Source organism: Myotis daubentonii, chromosome 3 (assembly GCF_963259705.1).
Source record: "Myotis daubentonii chromosome 3, mMyoDau2.1, whole genome shotgun sequence".
Classification (NCBI taxonomy): Eukaryota; Metazoa; Chordata; class Mammalia; order Chiroptera; family Vespertilionidae; genus Myotis; species Myotis daubentonii.
The window spans coordinates 21,160,780-21,186,850 of record NC_081842.1 but is presented as its reverse complement, the minus strand read 5'-3'; the positions used below and the strand labels follow the sequence as shown (position 1 = coordinate 21,186,850).

At 43.5% G+C, this 26,071-nt stretch overlaps 1 protein-coding gene and 1 pseudogene across 1 annotated transcript in view; one reads left to right on the top strand and one right to left on the bottom strand.

The window, feature by feature from the left end:
- KCNAB1 (potassium voltage-gated channel subfamily A regulatory beta subunit 1) overlaps positions 1-941 on the bottom strand; it is a 293,179-nt gene extending 292,238 nt beyond the window's left edge. The window contains exon 1 of the mRNA XM_059686873.1: positions 479-941. Within this exon, the coding sequence (XP_059542856.1) occupies positions 479-720 (242 nt within the window). The 5' untranslated portion in view covers positions 721-941. The remainder of the gene's footprint in view (positions 1-478) is intronic.
- Positions 942-15,150: 14,209 nt separating this feature from the next.
- Positions 15,151-22,858, top strand: LOC132229140 (phosphatidylinositol 3-kinase regulatory subunit beta-like; annotated as a pseudogene).
- The last annotated feature ends 3,213 nt before the right edge of the window (positions 22,859-26,071 follow it).

Sequence of the window (26,071 nt, the reverse complement as noted above, 5' to 3'; positions counted from 1 at the left end):
AAAAGTCCTGTCATTTCAATAACTACCTCAGTTTCATGAACTACTTTATTAGCCATTAGCACAGACCACATGATTCAGGCTTAGAAGGAAATAACCGTCCTAAAGCCCAGGCAGCGAAAAAAATCCTTCTCTTAATTTATAAATTCCCTTAAGAAGAACAGGGTCCCATTCTTTATTATGAGCCACAAAACCACCTGCCTGCTCAATGTCAAAAATACTTCTACTGGCAGCTCATGGTTGGGAGCTTCCCAGATGAGCATGCTTATCTTTTACGTCACCTTTTGAGAAGAGAAGAAATAGACAATTGAAAGCTTGAAGAAGAAAAAAGTAGCCCAAGAAGAGGGCTCATTGCATTCCCAGTCCTACTCCTTTTTCTCTCTGTGTTTGTTTTGCTATTGCAATCCTTATTTCTCTGATAACAGCAACCTCTGACTTCAGTGCAGTGCCCTGGTTGGATGACATTACAACCAGCAAGTACCTGTAAGCCATGCCCGTCTCTGCTCTGGTGGTTTCCCGCAACGAAATTCCATGGACACGTAAAAACTTCTCCAGGTGTTTCCGTTCCGCTGCTCCACTGGGCCTGGCAGGCCAGCAGGCTGCCCCAGGTGGAGGCTTGGTCACCGCGATGTGCCGTCTACATTTCAGAGCAGAGTCGCTGGATTTGGGCAGACCCAGCTTGGGGCTGGGGATGTCTGCACAGGCAGGTTTATACAGATGCATGTTTCAAAAACCCAGGAAAGCAGTGCTAATGGCACAGGACTCAGCTCTAAGACTGGCTGTATCTTGCTATGTTTAACTTGAGTTACCCAGCTTTGGTGTGTCCCTAAAAGGGATTGGATTGTTTTCCTTAGATGCCCCTTATGGTTTTTCTATGTGAGCGGGCTCCTGAGGTCCTGGCAGAGCTGCTGGCTACAGGTCTTGGCTGAAGCCTACGCAAAAAGAAGCTTGACAGAGGCCAGTCACTTTTCCCGTCCCCGTAAAGTTCACAAAGTCAAACTTAAGCAACCAAGTATTGGCCCTGGGAAGAAAAATACGGGCATTCTTTCCCATGTCTTTCTATTTAGGTAAAAGGAATATTTTGGTGGGATTTGGGCCAAGTGTTCTGTTCTCATAAGGACCATAAGGTCTTGAGCATGATTCATGAGTGTGTAATGAGACCTCTCTAAATTATCAAATATTTCACAATTTACTATACTAATGGCATGATTCATCTGGGCAATAAGCCCACTGATTTTTGATGAAGGTGCAAGAGCAATTCAACAGAAGGATAGGCTTTTCCACAATTGGTGCTGGAACAGCTGGATACTGATAAGCAAAAAGAAACAAACAAAAATAAATGACCTTTGACATATTCATACAAAAATTAACTTAAAATGGGTCACAGACTTCAATGTAAAATGATACAACTCTTAGGTAAAAACTTAAGAGAAAATCTTCAGGATCTGGGGCTCAGTAAAGAGTTCTTAGACTTGACACCAAAAATAAGGTCCATAAAAGGAAATATTATAAATTGGATCTCAAACATTCAACACGTCTGCTCTGTGAAAGACCCTGTAAATCGGATGAAAAAACAAATTACAGGCCGAGAAAAAATATTTGCAAGTCACAAATTCAACAAAAAACTTGTAACTAGAACATATAAAGAAGTCTCAAACCTCAACAATAAAAAAACATATAAACAATCCAATTAGCAAAAGGAAAAAAAATATGGGCAAACTTTTACTAAAGAGGAGATACAGATGACAAATAAGTGCGTGAAAAGGTGGTCATCATCAGCCACTAGGGGGATGCAAATTAAATCCACACTGAGTATCTCCACACACCTATCAGAATCGCTAACATAAACACGGCATTAACACCAAGCGCTGGCAAGGATTCAGGGAAACTGGATCACTCATAAATTGCTGGTAGGAATATAAAAAGGTACAGCCTCTCCCCAGAAAAGTATGGCAGTTTCTTCTAAAACTAAATATACCAAACTTATATGACACAGCAATTGTACTCTTGGGTATTTATCCCAGACAAATTAAATCTATGTTCACACAACATCTACATACAAATGTTCATAGCAGGTTAATTTTTAATAGCCAAGAAGAAACAGAGGTGAACTGGGAAAGCAATAATGAAGAATGAGACAGGAGCCTTCTTCAATGCATCAGTGCCTTTCAATGCATCACTGTCTTTTTCTGCTCTCTGGATAGGGAAACAACATGCAGCCTTCAGTCTAAAGCTAATGCAAAGGAAATGACCAATGGGACGCCAATATGCAAATGTACACTCTGTGGCCAAAAATGCCTCAAAAGGTGGCTATTGGGGGCACAGAGTGCCTTGGGGAAGGGGTAGATGAGGAGGGAGGAAGGTTGGCGATGGAGCTTTGGTTCTCTTATATAGGCTTTGCACTCTCTTTTTAAGTAATGTTGGGCCATGGAAGGTTTGAGATCAGGACAGTGGTCATGTGCTGATGAGTCATCACTTAAGTAATGCTTCCAGGATGCTGAGAACACGTTTCCCTCTATCCCAGTCTGCTCTTGCCTGGCTGATAAGAAATTCCATGGAATGGGGGTGGATGAAGTAAGGTAGAAATAACAGCATGGGCTGTGAAATCAGGAAGACTTGGGTTTGAACTCTACCCCTACAACACACTAGTGAATTGACTGGGGGCACTTTATGAGTCCCAATTACCTCCTCTGGAAAATATACCTCACCATATTTCCTTATAGTACTGTTTGAAGAAGAAAGGAAATATGGTATTTGATGTACCTGGTACAGAATAAATAGCCCTCTAAGTGGTGGTTATCGTTATAATATCTCCTGCATGGCCCAACTCTAAGGACTGCCATGACAGTGCAGTCCATGTGGATGGCGCCCCCTAGTGTTGCACTACCTGGATGGCATAGCTGGGTGGGCAAACCTAGACAGACTTAGCAAGCAACAATTTTCAGGGGACTTCAATGCTATCGGTTACATGAGGAATCATAGAATTGTACACTTGAAACCTATATAATTTTATTAACCAAAGTTATCCCAATACATTTAATTTTTAAAAGGCAATTTAAATTTTCAAATAAAAATACTAATGATTAAAAATAATTATTAAAGATTCAGTTATTGGAAGAACTGGGATAAGTACAAATTCCCAGGAACATGGGCTTAGAGATCAGATTGACAGGGTTTTAACTCCTTGCCCAGCAGTATAGTACTGTAGTGATGTGAATACTCTCAGTTGTTAGTTTCTTCCCCAGAAAAATGAGTAAAACGATACTACCCCCTCAGAGTTAGAAAAGCAAAGTCAGGCTGTATATTTTAAATCCCCAAACATACCCCACTGCCTCTTGAAATGCCATTCCTCTGTATAATCATTGTATATGTTTAATCACTGACTAAAGTTCAATATTATTGAAAAAGTATGTTTCTGCCATGGAAGACAAGCTCACTGCCCTTACTTTGTGCTAGAATGTTCTTTTCAGCTGGGAAAATTATAAAACCTGAAGCACAAGTGTCCCATCAACGTTTTGAGAAATAGTGTTCTACATGCTTTGCTTTTCTAACATCTCTAAGGACTATTCCAAGATAAATTTCAACTTGAAGCAATTTCAGGATCTGCCATTTTCCCAAACAGATTAAAATGTTACTTCAGATAAAGTCACAACTGATTTTTTTTTAGAGGTCACCTTTTTTGCAACCTTTCCCAATGGAACACAAGCAAGAATAAACAAAATTTTTAGGCTTCCTGGGAAAGGACCTCAATTCATAAACCATTTACTCTTTCGTGCACATAATTCAAGCAAGGTGGATTTTCTTGCTCCCCATTCCTCAGCAGAATAAAGACAGCAAATTAGATGAAAAAGCCCATTAGAGGCAGATCTACTGACAGCAGCAAGAAAAATTTACAGCAAGGTGAGGTGAAAAATTTACAGAAAAAGTAATGGAGGGAGAAAAAAATACAGAAGCCAAACTTTAAAAATAAAATACCAAAAGAAGACCTCTAATCTTCAAGGCAAATAGTTCTACATGCCTTAAATCCCTAAGGACATTTTCACATAGCCCAACAGTTGACATTTATTAAGATAAACCAGAGCCCTGGCTAGTGTGGCTCAATTGGTTGAGCGTTGTCCCATGCACCAGATGGTTGCAGTTCGATTCCCCATCAGGGCACATGTCCAGGTTGTGGGTTCCATCCCTGGTTGACAGGAGGCAACCAATCAACATTTCTTTCTCATGTAGATTTTTCTCTCCCTCTCCCTTCTTCTCTCTCTAGAAATCAGTAAAAAAATATATATATTTTTAAAAGGATAAACTAGAGTTGTCAAGTTGTTCCTTCAGGTTTAAAAAGTTAAAATAAATCCTTGACACAAATTACAAAGTTTCAGGGAAAAATCACTTGAGTCAAAGTGTATATTCTCTGAAAATATCAGATGAACAAGGCCTAACTGTGACGAATTTCTGCATTTAGTTGTACTACTAGCTCATGTCACAAGCTTTTTTCCCATTCCTAGGAACTTGGTGGTTTAGTGGATTCCCAGCCTAAAAGACGTCAACTTTGTTCTTGAGTCACAGACCACACGTGTCTTCCCTGCACTTGCCTCCCTGCTGGTTCTCATTCCCACAAACTTCCTCACATCCTTGTAAAACTCCAGCTGAAATGGTGTATTTTGTGCATTTTTTTTTCTGACACATCCCTGTCTGCCCCTGTCCTTTAGCTCTATTTCCAGAGCATTTCACACGTCTAATATTACACCAATAAAACAATACTGTAGTCTTGTATTCCCTGAAAACAACTCCAAGATTATTCACAGCAAGAAGCCTGTCTTATGTATCCTCATATCTCTGGAACTGCGACATAAGAGATGATCAAACCTCTTGAATGGATTTCTATTCAATTTTCTGGTTTGACTTCAACTTTTTTTAATATTACACGTTCAATACTGAGTGTCCTTGAATTCTTAATATTGGCTTTATTGGAAATTCATTTAACTGAAAATACCTTAAAAACAAAACACATTTAAACATAATAGTTCTTTGTCATTTATTTTGGATAAATGACCATTTGGAACCTAAAATAATATAAGCAGATTTAAGTTTAATATTTTGTCCAATAAGCAACTGGTGTTTGGATAGTCACATCATTCAAATTACTGAGCTTGGACAGGAGGAGTTGATCTATCCAATGTGCCCACTTGTGGAATTGATTATGCTATCACCCCCTTAACCTCAGAGGAAACTAAATAACGCAACAACCCTTTTGGACAGCTTGTTTCATGCTTGATGTTCATTGCTCTAATCCAATTAAATATGCAGATTAAGCTATAAAATGCACATTGGGCTTTCATCTTTTATTAGTGAATTATTTCAAATGGGAGATATTGTCGTAAAAAAGGTCTCTTGAATCAAACCCATATTTTCTTAACTAATTTTTCCTCAAATGTTTCACCATTTTACACACACACACACACACACAAAATGCATGTATTTTGTTTGAGGACAGTGAGCCAGGGGAGGAATGCCAAGATATCATTCATGATCAGCAGTTTTATTTAATAATATTACATTCAAAACCATGCTGTACCCTGCTGCTGGGAGCAGAGGCTTCTCTGGCTTCTAGAATCCCATAGGTGCATTCTAGAGAAACATGTAATGATTACACTGTTTGAATCAACACACTGTCCTGGAAGCTCCTCGGAAGAACGCACGCCTGGCCATTTCTGGAAGATCAGCTGCTGTAGTGAACTCTGGTGGCTCAACAAGTGCTCTCTGACCATGTGCCTGATCCTGCCTCATGCGCTATCAGCCTGTGTCTATGGCGCCAGAGCCTGTGGCTCTTACCATGGGGAGGGATAGCCATCTCACAACCAAATGTAGGTGGAATAAAACGAGCTGCAGGGGGGCTTCTGGCTCATCTACCCCTAAGTGATTCTTTTTTTTTTAAAGTTAAATGGGAAGTATTTTTTTTTATTGCTTCAAGTATTACAAAGAGTATTACATACGTCTCCTTTTTCCCCCCCCCCGCCCTTGACAATCCCCTGGCCTCCCATACCCCCCAGTGTCTTATGTCCATTGGTTATGCTTATATGCATGCATACAAGTCCTTCGGTTGATCTCTTACCCACCCCCCTCCTGCCCTCCCACCCTCCCTGGCCTTCCTGCTGTAGTTTGACAGTCTGTTCGAGGCAGCTCTGCCTCCGTATCTATTTTTGTTCATAAGTTTATAATGGTTTTTATAATACAGAAATGAGTGAGATCATGTGATATTCTTCCTTCATTGACTGGCTTATTTCACTTAGCATAATGCTCTCCAGTTCCATCCATGACGTTGCAAATGGTAAGAGTTCCTTCTTTTTTACAGCAGCATAGTATTCCATCGTGTAGATGTACCACAGTTTTCTAATCCATTCATCTACAGATGGGCACTTAGGCTGTTTCCAGATCTTAGCTATGGTGAATTGTGCTGCTATGAACATAGGGGTGCATATATCCTTTCTGACTGGTGTTTCTAGTTTCTTGGGATATATTCCTAGAAGTGGGATCACAGGGTCAAATGGGAGATCCATTTTTAGTTTTTTGAGGAAACTCCATACTGTCTTCCATAGTGGCTGCACCAGTCTGCATTCCCACCAGCAGTGCACAAGTGTTCCTTTTTCTCCATATCCTCTCCAGCACTTGCCGTTTGTTGAATTGTTGATGATAGCCATTCTGGCAGGTGTGAGATGGTACCTCATTGTTGTTCTGATTTGCATCTCTCGGATGATTAGCGACTTTGAGCATGTTTTCATATGTCTTTTGACTTTCTGAATGTCCTCTTTTAAAAGGTGTCTATTTAGGTCCTTTGCCCATTTTTTGATTGGATTGTTTATCTTCCTTTTGTTGAGTTGTATGAGTTCCCCATAAATGTTGGAGGTTAAACCCTTATCAGTGATAGCATTGGCAAATATGTTCTCCTATGTAGTGGGCTTTCTTGTTGTTTTGTTGATGGTTTCTTTTGCTGTGCAGAAACTCTTTATTTTGATGTAGTCCCATTTGTATATTTTCTCTTTAGTTTCCAATGCCTTAGGATCTGTATCGGTGAAGAAATTGCTTCGCATATGTCTGAGATTTTGTTGCCTTCGGATTCTTCTAGTATTTTTATGGTTTCCCGTCGTATATTTAAGTCCTTTATCCACTTTGAGTTTATTTTTGTGTATGGTGTAAGTTGGTGGTCTAGTTTCATTTTCTTGCATGTATCTGTCCAATTTTCCCAACACCATTTATTGAAGAGACTATCTTGACTCCATTGTATGTTCTTGCCTCCTTTGTCAAATATTAATTGAGCGTATTGGTTGGGGCTGATTTCTGGGCTCTCTATTCTATTCCATTGATCTATATGTCTGTTCTTGTGCCAGTACCAGGCAGTTTTGAGAACAGTGGCTTTGTAATACAGCTTGATATCTGGTATTGAGATCCCACCTACTTTGTTCTTTCTCAGGATCGCTGCAGCTATTCGGGGTCGTTTTTTATTCCAGATGAATTTTTGGAGCATTCGTTCTAGGTCTGTGAAATATGCCATTGGTATTTTAATGGGAAGTGTGTTGAATTTATAGATTGCTTTGGGCAGTATGGACATTTTAATGATGTTGATTCTACCAATCCAAGAACATGGTATGTTCTTCCCTCTCTTTATGTCTTCCTCTATCTCTTTTTTCAACATCCTGTAGTTTTCTGAGTAGAGGTCTTTTACCTCTTTAGTTAAGTTTATTCCTGGGTAGCTTAATTTTTTTGGTGCGATGGTAAATGGGATTGCTTTTTTAGTCTCTCTTTCTGCAAATTCACTATTGGTGTATAGAAATGCCATATATTTCTTGGCGTTAATTTTGGATCCTGCTACATTGCCGAATTCTTTTATTAAGTCTAATAGTTTTTTGATGGAATCTTTAGGGTTTTTTAAGTATAATATCATGTCACCTGCAAATAAGGACAGTTTTACTTCTTCTTTTCCAATTTGGATGCCTTTTATTTCTTCTTCTTGTCTAATTGCAATGGCTAATACTTCCAGTACTATGTCGAACAGGAGTGGTGAGAGTGGGCATCCCTGTCTTGTTCCTGTTTTTAGGGGAAATGGTGTTAGTTTTTGTCCATTGAGTATGATGTTGGCTGTGGGTTTGTCATATATGGCTTTTATTATGTTGAGGTATGATCCTTCAATTCCCACCTTGCTGAGAGTTTTTATCAAAAATGAGTGTTGAATTTTGTCAAACGCTTTTTCTGCATCAATTGATATGACTATGTGGTTTTTTTTCTTTCAATTTGTTTATGTGATGTATCACGTTTATTGCTTTGCGGATATTGTACCATCCTTGCATCCCTGGGATAAATCCTACTTGGTCGTGGTGTATGATCTTTCTGATGTACTGCTGGATCCGATTTGCTAAGATTTTGTTGAGGATTTTGGTATCTATGTTCATGAGGGATATTGGCCTGTAATTCTCTTTCATTGTGTTGTCTTTATCTGGTTTTGGTATTAGGGTGATGCTGGCTTCATAGAATGAGCTTGGAAGTGTTCCTTCCTCTTGAATTTTTTGTAGTAGTCTGAGGAAGATAGGTTTTAGTTCTTCCTTGAATGTTTGGTAAAACTCCCCTGTGAAGCCATCTGGTCCTGGGCTTTTGTTTGCTGGAAGCTTTTTGATGACTGCTTCAATTTCTTCCATAGTTATTGGCCTATTGAGATTTTTAGATTCTTCCTGATTAAGTTTTGGAATGTTGTATTTTTCTAGGAATATGTCCATTTCTCCCAGGTTGTCTAGTTTGTTGGAGTAGAGTTGTCCATAGTATTTATTAACAATCATTTGTATTTCTGTGGGATCTGTTGTTATTTTGCCTCTATCATTTCTGATTTTGTTTATTTGGGTCCTTTCTCTTTGCTTCTTGGTGAGCCTGGCTAGAGGTTTGTCAATTTTGTTTATCCTTTCAAAGAACCAGCTCTTTGTTTCATTGATTTTCTGTTTTTTGTGTGTGTGTGTGTGTGTGTGTGTGTTTTGGTCTCTATGTCATTTATTTCTGCTCTAATCTTTATTATCTCCTTCCTTCTGCTCACTCTGGGCTTTTCTTGTTGCTCTCTTTCTAATTCTTTGAGCTGTAGATTTAGATGATTTACTACCATTTTTTCTTGTTTGTTGAGATAGGCCTGTAGAGCTATAAACTTCCCTCTCAGGACTGCTTTCATTGTGTCCTGAAGGTTTTGGATTGTTGTGTTTTCACTGTCATTAGTTTCCAGGATGTTTTTAATTTCTTCTTTGATCTCATTGGTAACCCAATCAATATTTAATAACATGCTATTCAGCTTCCAAGTGTTTGAGTATTTTGAGTTGTTTTTATTGTAGTTTATTTCTAATATTATGCCATCGTGGTCTGAGAAGATGCTTGGTATGATTTCAATCTTCTTGAATTTGGGGAGACTTTGTTTGTGACCCAATATGTGGTCTATTTTTGAAGATGTCCCATGAGCACTTGAGAAGAATGTATATTTTGTGGCTTTGGGGTGAAGTGTTCTGAGGATGTCAATTAAGTCCATCTGATCTAGTGAGTCATTTAGGATTGCTGTTTCTTTGCTGAGTTTTTGTCTAGCGGATTTATCCAGTGATGTCAGTGGTGTATTAAAGTCCCCTACTATGATTGTATTGTTGTCGATCTCCCCCCTGATATCTTCCAGGAGTTTTCTTATGTATGTGGGTGCTCCTGCATTGGGTGCATATATGTTTATCAGGGTTATATCCTCTTGTTGTATTGATCCCTTTAGTATTATGAAGTGGCCTCCCTTATCTCTTGTTATGGCCTTCACTTTGAGGTCTATTTTGTCCGATATAAGTATTGCTACCCCAGCTTTTTTTTTCATTTCCATTTGCCTGAAAGATATTTTTCCATCCTTTCACTTTCAGTCTGTGTGAGTCCCTTCTAATGAGGTGGGTCTCTTGTAGACAGCAAATATATGGGTCATGTTTTTTTATCCATTCAGCCAGTCGATGTCTTTTGATTGGACCATTTAGTCCATTTACGTTTAAAGTTATTATTGAAAGGTACTTGTTTGTAGCCATTTCTATTTTTTTGTGGCTGTTTTCTTTCTGGGCTTTTTAGTTCTTCTTTTTACACCAGTCCCTTTAGCATTTCTTGCATTGCTGGCTTGGTGGTGATAAACTCCCTTAGCCTTTTTTTTGTCTGTGAAGCTTCTTATTTCCCTTCAATTCTGAATGATAGCCTTGCTCGATAGAGTATTCTTGGATTCAGTCCTTTGCTTTGCATCACTTTGTAAATTTCTGTCCATTCTTTTCTGGCCTGATGTGTTTCTGTTGAGAAAGCATTTGATAATCTGATGGGGATCCTTTGTAGGTAACTCTCTATTTCTCTCTTGCAGCCTTTAAGATTCTCTCTTTGTCTTGTACATTTGCCATCGTTATTATGACGTGTCTTGGTGTGGGTCTTTTGGGGTTCATCTTGCCCCTAAGTGATTCTTAGGGCAATAAAAACAAACAAACTCTGAGCCATTCAAACTGAGGGCTGAGAGCCCTCATGGAGTGTCATAAGCCAGGCTGTGTTCCAAGTCCCTGCCATCTATAAATGTCAGATCACCATCTACAGGTTCCTGAAGGGCCATCAGCTTTCTCAATGAAACAGGGAAAGTGAGTTCCGAGTGGAGGAGCCAAAAGAGATTGGCCCACCCTGTGGCTTAGGCTGGTGCATCCAGCCTGGAACAAGAGTAGCATTGAAGGGAAAGCTGTGCCTTGACTTCTTTCCTGTTGTAGTAACCAGCTGGGCTCTCCCTGGGTGGCTCCTTTGCATGCTCTGATCACACCTCAGGGCAGAGACCAACCAGCCATTCATCATGCCCATTTCTCTCTCTTCCTAGGCACACATTTGGCCTACAACTCCCAGTCTCCCTTGCAGCTCAATGTGTCATGTGATTGAATTCCAGCCAATGTTACTTCTGCCTACAGGTGTCACTTTCAGGCCTGGTCCACAAAGTACCCTCCACATGATCCTCCACAGTCTCTGTCCTGTCTGCTGGGTCAATGCCAATACTCAGCCACTATCCACCTTAGGAAGCACAGGCTGATCCCAATTTTCACCTGATTGGAACGTCCTACCCCTTGAATGGACTTAAATGAGTAGAAAATAATGTCAAGTCGTTGAAGTTTCAGGACTTAGCAGGAAGGGTTACCTTTCATATAATCATGGCCTTTATGTTGCAAAGGGCATCTGCCTACCGCCTACCCATAATGAGCATTTAGTAGCCCTTCCTGGATTGGGAGGGAGAACTAGATATCTGGTCTGGAGCCCAGTTTAATTTCCTGGTGACTGAAGAAATACTTGGCAAGTTTCTGTCTATAACTAGTTTACAATATGTGTGCCAATGCACACAAAACCCTCCATTTCTCTTGCCTTGGAAAGGTGACATTTTTCATCGCCAGGGAGGCCGTGGGGAAGGGAAGCATGGTCTCAACCATCAGCTCCAGAGAGATGTGAGTCAGTACTCCTTGAACCATGCTGTTTCCTCCTCCCACTGAGCAAACACACATAATACAACCACGAGCCATTTAGTGACAACCACAAGCTAAAACCGGAAAGGCCAGGGCAGCTGTTGCTATGGAACCTTTACATCCTCTCAGAGCAGGATTCTTCTCAGGCTGCTCACTCAACAGTTGTTGAATGTTCTTGCACTCACCTCAGGTTGATTCTCAACACCAGATCTTCCTGCATGAACGCAAGCCAGGTTGCTAAGATCATGGATTACCTGCTGCCCTGCTGGCAGGAACCGAGTGCACTAAAGCTCACTGTATGTGGAGAACTGCCTGTCCACACACAGGACCACAGCTGATCCTCTGGAAATGGATGAAGTAAATGATTTCTAGGAAGTCATGGAGTTTTAATAGCAGAGAGGAAATATCAGAAACGACGCTCAGTGTACCTACTCTCCAGTTAAAAAGAGACATTTATTAAGATGGTAGAAATCACTCTTAAAAGAGTAAAGCTAAATGTTTATTCATGTGTTGATTTGTTCTACTAAATGTACACAGGCATTTCAAATTAATAGGTTCAGGCAGCTATGGTTTGGAATGTTGACACTGATGGTTTTAAAAGCTCTTTGTATTGTATCCCAAAATCACTTTTTCCCAGGAGGTTGGTGATTGTATAAATCCCTTAAAAGCCTCTGTAAGAACACAAAGATCTCTGGTAAGTACTGCTTGAGCTCAGCAGTCAGGTACTAGGTGAAGTGCCCATTTTCCCCAGATATTTTAAGAGTCACCCTATCCTTAATTATCTTCATAACACTTAAATACACCATGCACAGTCAGGGGTCACACCTCAACCCTTATTTCAGAGTGTTTGAAAACAAAGTGCATTGCTCTTTCAAATCACTTGTGCAGTTGTATCTCATTTATTTTTTACAATGGTCCTTTCTAATGCTATTAGTCTTCTTTGCAGTCGAAGAAATTGAGACTCAGAAAAGTTAATTAACTTACCCAATGATTTAACTATAGAACTCAATGCCATAGATTCCATATAGCACTGTGTAGTGCAGAGAAAGCAATGAAATAGGCGCTCTCAAATATTGGCAGTGGGAAGGTAAAGTGAGAAAGTATTTCCAGACAGCAACTGCATTAATAATAAATATGACTGCATACATGCATATGTAATATTAGTACATAATATTCACCCTTTCACTCCACTTCTACAAATAGAGCCTAAAAAAATAACCAGAGAGTTTGCTAGTCTGCTTATTTGGCCATCTGGGGTGATGCTGCTTAGAGTTATTAATTTAATAACTTATTTTGTTCACATAATGAATAAGCCCTATGTGGAAGAATCCATTTGACAGTTGAAGTCACATAAGTAGAATCTAATTCAATTTAGATTGACTGAGGAGTCGTTACTTTTTACTCTCCTTTGGTATTCAACCATATGTATCTTGGTGCTTTTTAAAAAAAATATTTTTATTGATTTCTGAGAAGAAAGGAGAGGGAGAGAGAGAGATAGAAACATCAATGATGAAAGAGAATCATCGATTGGCTGCTTCCTGCATGCCCCACTCTGGGGATCAAGCCCACAATCCAGGCATGTGCCCTAACCAGGAATCAAACCATGATCTCCTGGTTCATAGGTCGACACTCAACCACTGAGCCACACCAGCTCAGTGCTTTTTAAATCAGCAGATGAATGGATTAGAAAACTGTGGTACATCTACACAATGGAATACTATGCTGCTGTAAAAAAGAAGGAATTCTTACCATTTGCAACAGCATGGATGGAACTGGAGAGCATTATGCTAAGTGAAATAAGCCAGTCAATGAAAGAAAAATACAACATGTTCTCACTCATTTACGGATAATAAAGACCATTATAAACTGATGAACAAAAATTGATACAGAGGCAAAGCAGCATTGAACAGACTGTCAAACTATAGTGGGAAGCCTGGGGAGGGTTGGGGGGGTGGGGGGTAAGAGATCAACTGAAGGATTTGTATGCATGCATATAAGCATAACCAATGGACACAAGACACTGGGGGGTAGGGGAGGCCGGGGGAATGTCAAGGCAGGGAAAGAAAGGAGACATATGTAATACTCTTTGTAATACTTAAGCAATAAAACAACATTAAAAAATAAAGTATAAAATTACAGAATTAAAAAAAATTACTCATTCTTTAATTCAGATCTCCCTAAGTGTATATCATAGAACACTTAGTTCAGCGGTTTCTCAACCTGTGGGTCGAGACCCCTTTGGGGGTCGAACGACCCTTTCACAGGGGTCGCCTAAGACCATCGGAAAACACATATATAATTACATATTGTTTTTGTGATTAATCACTATGCTTTAATTCTGTTCAATTTGTAACAATGAAATTGGGGGTCATCACAACATGAGGAACTGTGTTAAAGGGTCGCGGCATTAGGAAGGTTGAGAACCACTGACTTAGTTCTAAGATATTCCACAAATAAGTTTGGGAATCCCTGCCTGCTGTTTCCTTTCTCTAGATTCACAGTGTACATCAGCGTATGAGAAGCTCTGACAGGTCCTTCAGTAATGGCAGAAAAGGCACCTTTGTTGGCTCAGTGTTTTGCACTTTTTCATGTACACTCAAGTAATTACCCACAGAACCACTATTCTGCAAATATTCCTCAGAACATATTGCCTTTAACATGCACTTCTATAGTTATCAACCTAGTCTTATTATTTCCAAACCTAGCCATCTCCAGTCGTTTGAAGGGTGTTATGAAAACTTCTTTACACATATATGTTTTTATGTAATTCACACATATACATACATATCATTTTAAGGAGGTGAGGGCCACTATTTCAGATACTTTATAAGTTGCTCAGTGATTCTCAACCTCTTTGAATTTTACTTATAATCACACACACATATTGCTACTTTATAAATGTTCTCATATAATCATAGTAATGACTCAAATTCCTGTAGCAAGGGAAGAACTCTCTTTGTCAGTTAAAACTGCTAATACATGAAAATATTCATCCAGCCTAGTTCCTTATTATAAAATACAAAAAAAAATATGACATTCAAGTATTTTTCCTTTATGAAGGTGCCAGGCGTCCTTTCCTTAAGCTAGAATTAGGGGAAAGTATATTCTTCCTGTTCCACTGAAGTTCTTGGAAGTCATATTCAATATAAGTATTTTGGGGGTATCTACTTTGTGCCTAACTAGTCCTGTTCTAGAAACTACTAAAGAAATTAATTCATGGGTCAGGTTCATAAAAAGTTTACAAGACCTTTAGTTAAACAAGAGTTGGGAAACAAATGAGAAACAACACAAGAGAGTTTTAAGTGCCAAATCATATCACCTGCTAGAGCCAGGATGTGTCTTTAATTCTTGTCATCCCGAGCCCTACCTGATGCTGCTTTAAGTGGGGGGTCAAAACTGAGATCCTAGTAGCAATAAAATGCAACATGGGAAGAGTCTGAATGTAGAGATGAAAAACACTGAATGAAATGGCTTCTCTTTTCTCTCTTGTGGAATTGTATTCCAACCAGAACAGTACCTTAGAATGAATATGCCAAATTGCTCTGTACCTATGTAATCTGTATACAAAAAGCCAGCTACCTTAACCACCAGAGACCAGAACACCACGGCCCCTCGCCCAGGCTGGCCCCGCCACCCCCAGGGAGCGGTTATGGGTGCCCATAGGCAACACGATAGGGTGCGATTTTGATGGAGGAAAGTTGAAGAAATAGGGGGGAAGGTCTTAAGGGTCTGCGGGTTTAGGGTGGTTGGCCTGGAGTAGGTTTGGCGTGTGCTGGGGAAGGAAGAGGAAGATTCGATTGGAAAACGGCTCAGCACAGTACCTTTCTCATTGCAAACCAGACGGCGCCAGCAGTGGACTGAATGGGCGGTTGTTCCATGCGTGCGCTTGGGACCGACATGTTCATGGCAGCAGCAGGACTCCCGAAACTTCGCTGATTCCAAACAGTAAACAGCTATCAACGTCAGAAAACAGGAAAATCCTCTCCAACTAGAGGCCTGGATTTGCAACGGGACTGAAGGAAACACCACTTGAGGAGGAGCTAGGAAAACCGGCAGAAGAAAATCAGCGAGTGGTTGGGAATCACAAATGAGACTGAAGACCAGTATGCACTGATGGAGGGTGAGGATGACCTCCCCCACCATGAGGAACGAATCTGGTATGTGGGCAAGATCCACCGCACGCAGGCTGAGGAAATGCTGAAGGGCAAGCGGGATGGGACCTTCCTCATCCGTGAGAGCAGCCAGCGGGGCTGCGGTGCCTGCCCTGCGGTGGTGGACGGCGATACCCAGCACTGTGTCATCTACCGCACGGCCACTGGCTTGGGTTCTGCGGAGCCCTACAACCTGAATGGGTCTCTAAAGGCTCTGGTGCTGCATGACCAGCACACCTCCCTCCTGCAACACAACGATGCACTTACCGTCACACTGGCACATCCTGTGTGAGCCCCGGCCCCGCAACCCCACTGACTCATACAGAGCAGGACTCCATCTTTCTGTCTGTCTCTCTTCTTTATGAATCTTTCTCTGTCTCAATCTCTTGCTTTCTCTGAGTCTTTCTCTTCCTGCCACTCTTTCTATCCCCATTTCTGTCCTCTCTATCTCTCTTAGGCTCTGTACCTCTAAGTCTTTGTTAGAGGAGCCTACCTCCTCCACCCTATGCCCCCTCTCCCCATGGGCACTGCCCTCCCCTGGCTCTGGCTGCCCCCACCAGTTCCTACAGTTCTCCCAAGTCCCCCCTGCCTATACCTGCCATGTTTACAAAGGCCCCTGGGGTGCTCAGCCCCAGCCTGGTATCCTGATTTTTAAGCCATAGACTGGGGTCAGGGCAGGAAGAAGGCAGGAAGGAACTTCGCTGGGCCACTTCCAAGAACCTCAGCTGTGACATTTGGAGCCGGGTGGTCCCGCCCACAGACCCAACTTCCCGTCCAAACCCTGAAGTGAAACCCGCACTTGTTACCCCCACATGGAGCTGCTGCCCAGAAGCTCTCCTCCCCCAAAAGCAAAATTATTAAAAATAACCTCAAGAGCTGGGCCCTATCTGACCCCAGGCTTCCCAGGAACCGAGGCTGCTGCAGGTACTGCTGGGCCAGCTGAGATGCACCGCTGCCCACAGCACCTCCGCTCGATGCAGTTTCAAGGCTTCTTTTTGGTCATGCTGGGTCCTGATTTTGTTTCCTTGACTGTAAACCCGTTTTCTCCTCTTTTGGGACAAGAACCGTGATTTCTATGCTGCCATGGACCCACCTCCTGCCTGCCCATCTGGGCTGGCAGGTGAGTTTTGTATGGTACTTTGATACTTATATAGATATAAACATTGAACTCAAAAAAAAAAAAAAAGGAAAATGGGATAGTGACAAATAAGAAACTTTGGAGACAGTGAAGGGCAGGTTGTCCAGACTGTTGAGAGCTAAGAATTCGAGTTTAATTGGGATAGAAATCCTGCTAATAGCACCTGATGACTGAAATCTGAGCACTCTGCTTTTAGGTTTTCCAGTTTAAGTTTTTGGAGACTACCTACTAAAACATTCCTGGTTGGAAAGTGTTTGTATAGAAGCCCATAAGTATTAAGTATTTGCGGTGTTTACCATGCTTAGCTCTCTGTAAGGAATATGGAATCATGTTAAACGCCTCATGTTCTCAAGAAGCTAGACTTCTGAAGGAGCTGGTTCTGAAAGAGCTGGTGCTGCATTACCAGTACACCTCGCTCGTGCAACACACGATGCACTTACTGTCACACTGGCACATCCCATTTATTTTTATGTTAAAAAATAAACATAAAAACATGTTTATTTTTTAACAGAAGAAATATAAACATTAAAAATAAAAAAAGAAGAAGCTTGAGTTTTAGGGGCGATATCAAGCAGTCAGGCAAGCGGTTAGGAGTCAGTGGTCCCAGATTGCGAGAGGGATGTACGACTACTGGTTTAGGCCCCATGTGCAGGATTGGGCCTAAACCAGCAGTCGGACATCCCCCCAAAAGGTCCCGGATTGCAAGAGGGTGCAGGCCGGGTTGAGGGACCCTCCCCCCCATGCACGAATTTTGTGCACCAGGCCTCTAGTATATTAATAAAGGAGAAATATAAAGAAAATAACCAGAGATATGGTTATTTAAAAATCTGGTATAAAGATATTATAATCCTATCTAATAATAGAGAAACATGGTAATTAGCCATACCTCCACTACCCTTCCCATTGGCTAATCAGGGTGATATGCAAATTAACTGCCAACCAAGATGGCGGCCGGCAGCCAGGCAGCTTGAAGCGAACAGGAGGCTTGCTTGCTTCAGTGACAGAGGAAACCAACGTTCCCCACCTGCCTTGCCGGCCTCTGAGCTTGCAGTTTAAGAAACATTGTTACAAATATAGAAGCTAAACAAAACCCCAGAAACCTGCTTTCAGCGAGCCGGGCTTCAGCCAGCAGGACCGCAACATTGTTTCAATTATAGAAAAAACACAGATCCCTGCTTTCAGCCAGCCGGGATCTCAGAGCTGGAGTGAGCAGGACCGCAACAGTGTTACAATTATAGAACCCAAACAAACCAGATACCTGCTTTCAGCAGCCAAGGCCTCAGAGCTGGAACCAAGCCTCAGAGCTAAAGCTGGCCCAGAATAAAAAAAAAAAAAAAGAAAAACAGGACAGGTTGGGAGCTTTAGTCACCCGCCAGCCTGAAAACGGCTCTCAGCCCCTCACCCAGACTGTCCAGGCACCCCAATGGGGACCCCCACCCTGAAGGGGGTGTGACCAGCTGCAAACAGCCATCATCCCCTCACCCAGGCTGGCCAGGCACCCCAGTGGGGACCCCTACCCTGAAGGGGGTGTGACCAGCTGCAAACAGCCATCATCCTCTCATCCAGGCTGGCCAGGCACCCCAGTGGGGACCCCCACCCTGATCCTGGACACCCTTCAGGGCAAACCAGCCGGCCCCCACCCATGCACCAGGCCTCTATCCTATATAGTAAAAGGGTAATATGCCTCCCAGCACCAGAATCAGCAGAGCAGCGAGGCCTCCCAGCAGCACCAGGATCAGCGGAGCCGAGAGGCCTCCCGGCACCGGGACCAGCGTGACAGGGGGCAGCGCCCAAACCCCCTGATCGCCCTGCAGCTGTGTGTGTGACAGGGGGCGGGGCCACAACCTCCCTATCTGCCCTGCTCTGTTCATGACAGGGGAAGGCACCCCAACCCCCTGTTGCCCTGCGGCTCTGTGTGTGACAGGCTGCGGTGCCCCAACCCCTGATCGGCCCTGCTCTGTGTGTGACAGGGTGCAGTGCCCCAACCGCCCCCCACGGGCCTGCTCTGTGTGTGACAGGGTAGAGCCATAACCTCCCCATCGGCCCTGCCCTGAGTGTGACAGTAGCGGTGCCCCAACCCCCTGATCCGCCCTGCTCTGTGTGTGACAAGGTACGGAGCCCCAACCCCCCTGATGGGCCCTGCTCTGTGTGTGACAGGGGGTGGCGCTGCAACCTCCCTATCAACCCTGCCTTGAGTGTGACAGGGGGCGGTGCCCCAAACCCCAAATTGCCCCTACCCTGAGCACGACTGAGGGTGGCATCGCAACCTCCCGATCCGCCCTGCTCTCTGCATGACAGGGGGCGGCGCCCCAACTCCCCAATCAGCCCTGCTCTGAGCCCTACCTGGGGCTGCACCTAGGGATTGGGCCTGCCCTCTGCCACCCAGGAGCAGGCCTAAGCCAGCAGGTCGTTATCTCCCGAGGGGTCCCAGACTGCGAGAGGGCACAGGCCGGGCTGAGGGAACCCCCTTCCCCCCGAGTGCACAAATTTTTGTGCTCCGGGCCTCTAGTCTATATATATAAACAGATAATATGCAAATTATCCAGGCGTCACGACCACTGGAGGAGGCTGCATCATGACCACTCAGGAGGAGCTGTGCGCGCAGATGGGCGGGAGAGGACTGCGTGCCATCCCCAGCCCCAGCGGACACACACACACACCCCAGGGGTGAGGGTGTGCTCCGAGTGGCTGAACAGCATGCCCCCCACCCCAGCAGACACACACACACCAGGGGTGGGAGCGTGCTCTGAGCGGCTGTGCAGCATGGCTCGGAGCACACCCCCAGTGGGTGGCGGCAGCAGCCGGAGCGAAGCAGCCCTGGTCCCAGATGCCTGACGGTGGCCGGAGCAAAGCAGCTCAGGTCCCGAATGCCTGGCAGCAGCCGGAGCGAAGCAGCCCAGTTCCTGGGTGCCGGAGGGAAACCAGTGCCGGCAGCCACGGGAAGGAAGGCCTATTCTTGCACAAATCTTCATGCATCAGGCCTCTACTATTATTTATAATCATGATAAATAGTAAACAAGATAAGACCAGCTAAGCAATAATCCTATATAATAAGGTAGTATGCAAATTGACCCTAATGGTGGAATGACTAGAACTGAACAGTCACTATGACACGCAATGACCACCAGGGGACAGATGCTCAATGCAGGAACTTCCCCCTGGTGGTCAGTGCACTCCCACAGGGGGAGCTCCACTTAGCCACAAGCTGGGCTGATGGCTGCAAGCTCAGCAGTGGTGGCAGGAGCCTCTCCTGCCTCCTCAGCAGTGCTAAGGATGTCTGACTGCAGCTTAAGCTGGCAGATGGGCATCCCCCAAGGGCTCCTGAGCTGCCAGAGGGTTCAGGCTGGGCTAAGGGACCTGCCCCCCCAAGTGCACAAATTTTGTGCACCAGGCTTCTAGTCCTATATAATAAAAGCCTAATATACTAAGTGTCCAGTTGTACCATAAGCCATTCAACCAATCAAAGCATGATATGCTAATGATATGCTAAGGCCACTCAACCACTTGCTATGATGTAGACTGACCACCAGGGGGAAGATGCTCTGACTGGTAGGTTAGCTTGCTGCTGGGGTCCAGTCGATCAGGACTGAGCGAGGCAGGCCAGACACACCCTGGAGCCCTCTCGAGGTCCCTCCCCAGATGGCCAACCTTCCGCATCCCTCCCAGGCCCTGATTGTGCACTGGTGGAATTCCTCAGCCTGGCCTGTGCCCTCTCGCAACCTGGGACCCCTTGGGGGATGTTGGAGAGCCGGTTTCGGCCCAACAGCGGAACAATGGCTGCTATGATGTGCACTGACCACCAGGGGTCAGACGCTTAACACAGGAGCTGCCCCCTGATGGTCAGTACACTCTCACAGTGTACTGAACACCGCTCAGCCAAAAGCCGGGCTCACAGCTGGTAAGGGCAGCAGGCCTAAGCCATCAGTCAGACATCCCTCAAGGGCTCCCGGACTGCGAGAGGGCACAGGCCTGGCTGAGGGGCCCTTCCTCCTCCCCCACCCCCACCGAGTAGACGAATGTCATGTGCCAGGCCTCTACTATACTTATAAGATACAGTCCTTTACATTTTTAAAGTGGTTTTCAAAATAATAAAATAGACTGTCATAATTTTAATAGAATAAGGCAAAAAAAATATCTAGTATAATTCAAATTCACAAGGCTGGGGAGAAGCACCCCGAGATATTAGCAGTGGTCACCTTTTCTTCTTTATACGTTTGTCTATTTTTAAAATTTTCTACCAAGTTCAGATGCTATTTTTGTAACCTTAAAAAATAGTTATTTAAAACAACAAATAATGTTTTAAAATCATATCCACAGTTACACAAGAACTAAAAGCCAACCCTTTGCCTCTAACTCCAGGACTCTGGCCCCTGCACCACCCTCCCTTGCTGTAAAATGCATCAGCCTCACAGGCTCATCGACAACTCTGTGAAATGGCCAGCCAATCAGTATAAAGCCAATCAGAGGTTTTCACATGTAGCCCTATGCAAACATAGCCCCAGAAAGTAGGTCAGAACCACTTATCATAAGACTGATGTGCATTCTCTCCCCTCTTCCCGCAATTTTATTTCTTAAATATACCAGGACTGCTGGACCCCTCTCCAGCTCTAATGCCTTCTTCCAATCAGTTAAGAATACCCTTGATTTCAAATATAGTTTATCATTGAATCTGGGCATAAGCCAATCCTCAGATCCCTCAAGAACTGGAATTAACCTGATGTAAAATATTTTCATTGGAAATTGGAGTTAGAATCCTCTAGCAATTCCCTGTTGATGGCCATGAAGCAAGGACCCATAGAATTCTTGCCCATAGCAAATGTGTAATGTCTTCAAGGCCTGTTCAATCAGGTTTATATTCTGTTCTGGAAGTAAGGTTTCACAGATGGATACGTATGTCCCTATTTCGTATCAATCATATCTATCTTCTACATACAGGTCTCTAATAAAGATCTCCTTCTTGGGCCATGTTGTTGGAAGAAAGGACAATTGGAAGTCCGGAAAAACTTTCTGTAACTTCTTCACAGGCAACATCTACAAATGAAAGGAACTCTGGTGGCATGAGGAATTGCTCGGTCTATCACTTACATTATAATTTGAAGGAATTGCACCATTCATCCTTGTCATTGTTCCAGTAAATTCAATGATTCAACTGAGGTAGGTAATTCCAATATTAGGTGAAAAAAGGAAAGGAGCAGACAATGAGAAAAATTGCCTTTTTTCTGAGACATGCACATGGAGCTCTGCAGTAAATCTAATTTGTAAATGGACTTCATTCCACTAGTCTCCTCCTGAAACAACCATGCTATAAAAATAAAGGGGGAGACTTTTTTAATTTTTGATCATGTAAGATAGACATGACTTTCACTGTTCTTTATCACACTCATTAAACAGGGGATACACAAGGAGACTGCAGAGCAATGATTAATAACATTACCCTGTAGATTACCATGGAAACCATTCATTCTGGTTACAGGACATGTTGTTATTGCTTGAGTAAAGCAGAAAAGAGTAGCATCTGTTTTTTTCCAAAAGTTGATGGCTAAACCTAGTTACCTTAATGAATATTCCCCTCTAACCTGAAAGATGTCATTCCAGTGTCAGATAATAGAGCAGGAATTTTATGGTCCTGTGTTAGACTCCTTTAAGGAAAGTTTCTGGCCTAGAGTACTAAAAGAATACGTTATGGAAGGAAACCATTATAGAGGCTTTCCTGTGCCACTTAATTCTTTGTCCAGGAGCTCGTTAATGGTAGCTTTAAGATGTACGGATGTGAGGTGCAGTCCCAACACTGACAGCTCATCCAAGTTCTTTCTGATGGAGACCATTCTCCTTTGGCCCTTCCTCCATGTATATTAATAACAATCTCTCTGGCCATAAATAGTCAATGTATGTCACAGAACATTTCCAGACACTTTTATCTCGTTCTAATTTTCTACATGTTGATTTTTAAACAGTGGCTTAGATTTGGAAATATCTCTTTTATTCCTGCTTTGGAAAGGGAAGAAGAGAAGTTCAGGCATTTTGAGGTTCATAGTCGAACAAGTTTTCAGTGCCGAGACATCAGCTAACTCAATTGCTAAATAAGCTTCCCTATCGTGCCCTTTTGGAATCAGAAATATAAAAACAGGGCAGCTCAGGGCACACGGGGATGCTTTGATAAATGGAATACAGCCAGGATTTCTATACTTCCACACAGTCTCTACAGAATTACTTTTCCATTTCATTGAAACCATTTTTCACTTCTAATGGGTTTTTATTAACAGTTTAATAAAAATTGTTATTTTAGGCTTTATTTTCATAATAATTTTTCTTGCAAAATTATTTTTAGTGCCTAAGAGATTTTTATGGCAATTACAGGGAATAAGCATTCTTAGACTACAGACATTTTTGCTCTGTACATTTTGCCTTATAACAAAGAGATTTGTGAAATTATTCTTCCTCTGCATTATTTGAATCTGACGCTGGGGAAACAAGAAAGAGCAAGAGAGGAAAATCTATAGAAATTTGTCTTATATTGCCTCTTTTTTTTTAAGTGTCTTTTTTTCCTGATGTTGACTGTCTTAGAGGGATGCTCAGGCCCTCGTGTTGGTGGTCAGCATGTTCTACTCTGCACCCATTGCCAGACCTAAGCCCCATTCAGCAAGTTCACACCAGGAAATCAGGATACTTTCAAACAGGCAAAATGCACTGCCCTCCCTCATCCCAAGTTCTCAAGGCAGCAGAAGGGCAGAAAGACCACAGGGCCTTTCTTGTTGTTGTGTTAGGAGGGGGCACTTTCCTGCAATCTTGGAACTGTTTTTTACTTAAGACAAATCTTAATGCCATCCTCCTTTTTCCTATCAGCTCCTGAGTGTCGGCTGCCTCCTTCCAGGGGGTGGATTCTGAATAACTACCCAGGGACCATCGTGTGCCATTTTCACCAAGTCCCTGCTCTTTGCCGTTACACATTCTGGTGTCAATCATCCATAAGGCAATGAGAGCCCTTAAGGTCTCCAGCAGCTCAGGGCAAGAAATCAAAGCGCCGGGGAGGAGGCTTACCTGTGGGGCATGCCGGTGATGCAGGCGGTGGTGCCCTCGTGGGACAGGTCGCAGAGTTTCAGGTACCAGTTCATCTCCACTTCGCGCACCAGCGCCAGTTGCTGCGCCCTGAGCTGGCTTTGCCCCGCGGGGCTGAGGCTGCCGTCCTTCCCATTTTCCGAGGCTTTCTTGGGAGGCTTGTCCTTGCCCCCTCCGGAGGGCCCCGACTGTTTCCTTACCTTGGCGGTGCTGCTGCTCTCTTCTATGACCCGGGCTGACAGCATCCTGGAGGGGCCTGTCTGTGCTTCAGAAAAGACTCCAAGGGCCTGTCATCAAAGCAATTGGAATGGATTTTTCTGCTCTGCCTCCCTCGTCTTCGCTGTCTTTGCCCATCCCTTTAACCTTATCCTGCCACGAAGCTGTAACTGAGCCGGGTCTGTGACTGGGCATGAAAGGGTATCCCTAATTTTCCTGAGGAAGAGCTAGAGACCAGTGATATCACAGAACGTGGAAATTGTCAAAACAACCTCCGACAACTTGGTAATGCGGAAGCTCTGCTGTGCTCTTGCTTCTGCAAAGTGTGGACCTCGGCTTCATCTAACAGTAACTCTCAACCTTAGCTCATTAGGCTTGGGAAATTATATTTGATCATCATGTTAGAGTTATTTTTAAAAAGGGACATCTACAGGCTCATTAGCCATTCTTTATTAGAGTCCCTTTAGAGTTTTAAACATTTTAATATGAATGTCCTCAAATAAGTCTAACATCAATGCAAGGGGAGTGTAATCGTCCTTTTGTGTAAGCCTTAAAATAAAATTTTTAATTGATTTTGTAATCCTTTGGGAGGGGGGGTGCTTTTTGAATGTCAGCAAACCACTATGTCAAACAGTCTTTCATTCTGAATGAAAACATGATGAGCCCACCATAACTGACTCAGTAATTGACCCTCTTGATGATTCTGATGGTTGGAAGCATGAGAATCATCTTCTAATCCAGGGGGCTGAGGCTGATGTTGGGGGCGGGGGGTAGTAGAATGAGAGGAAGTGGTCAGAACCTGAGTGTGTGTGGATATGAATGAGGCAGGTATGCCAACTGCACATGACAACTAGCTCCAAAGATGGAAAGAACGTTCAGTTAAGATGAACGGGGTTGACACACCCACATGCCCACCCATGTGACATGTGACCTCTGTCTTAGCTCAGGACACATTAATGTTAGTGTCCACCTAAGTGTTCGGTGACCCTCTAAGCCCCAGGCGTCCCCCTAACCAACTCCACTGCCTCCTGTATCAACTGCTCTGTGTTGGCTGCATGTGAAGGACTTGGGAAGGTGTGTGAATTTCTTTGTCCATGCAAACCCATGAATTAAAAATCATAGAAGTATAGTGAGGTCCTATATAGACTCTGAGAATGGCAGGAGAGAAAAGAGGAAAACAGAGGCTCTGGTTAAAGAGTTGGACCTTTTGGGAAGTAAGTAAATGACTTTGTGAATCCCTGTGGCTGCTGATTAGTCCCAGCCAAGAATGAGAGGACAGCAAGTCACACTATGTGGACTCGTCCATATTCGGGTAAAAGCTGTTTCATATTAGCTTCCAGGGTCGTCTGGGATTAGAACCAGGACCACCAAGCAATGTGCAATCTGAGACTTTTATCAGCGGGCAAAGAGGCAGCTGCTACCAAGCACCAGGTCTGCCCCACCTGAGGCTGCGTGGTCTTAGGAATCATTAACATCACCAGCAGCCTCTCTACCCACCATCCCTTGAGTCATAGAAGAGCTTCAGCAACATGGTCTCCAATAGCAATGGGCTCCCCCAAGTATAGACTCTGGAAACAGTTTCCCAGGTTGATATTCTTGGGGAATGTGTCAATGGAGGACTTTGCCATGGAACTGGGGAGGGGGTTCTATGCTCTTACAGCCAAGGGGCCATCACACTCCCTTTGGGCTGCCGTCCTCAGGAGGCAGTGTTGTTGTGTTTAAGAGCTTTGCTCTGGAGTCAGACTCCTTGGGTTTGAATCCTAGCTCCATCATGTACCTGCTCTGTGATCATAGGCAAATTACTTTACCCCACTATGCTTTAGTTTCCTCAGCTATAAAAATAGGGATAATCGTCTACTTGTGGCCGTTTTAAAACATGGCTCCCAAATCCTTTGACACGCCTTTCATTGACAGGCAAGGTCTACTTCCCTTCCCGGGCAGCTGGGCGGGCTCCTGGTCAGTGAAATCTGGTGGAAGTGAAGCTGTCCTGTGGTGGAAGAAAGGCCATC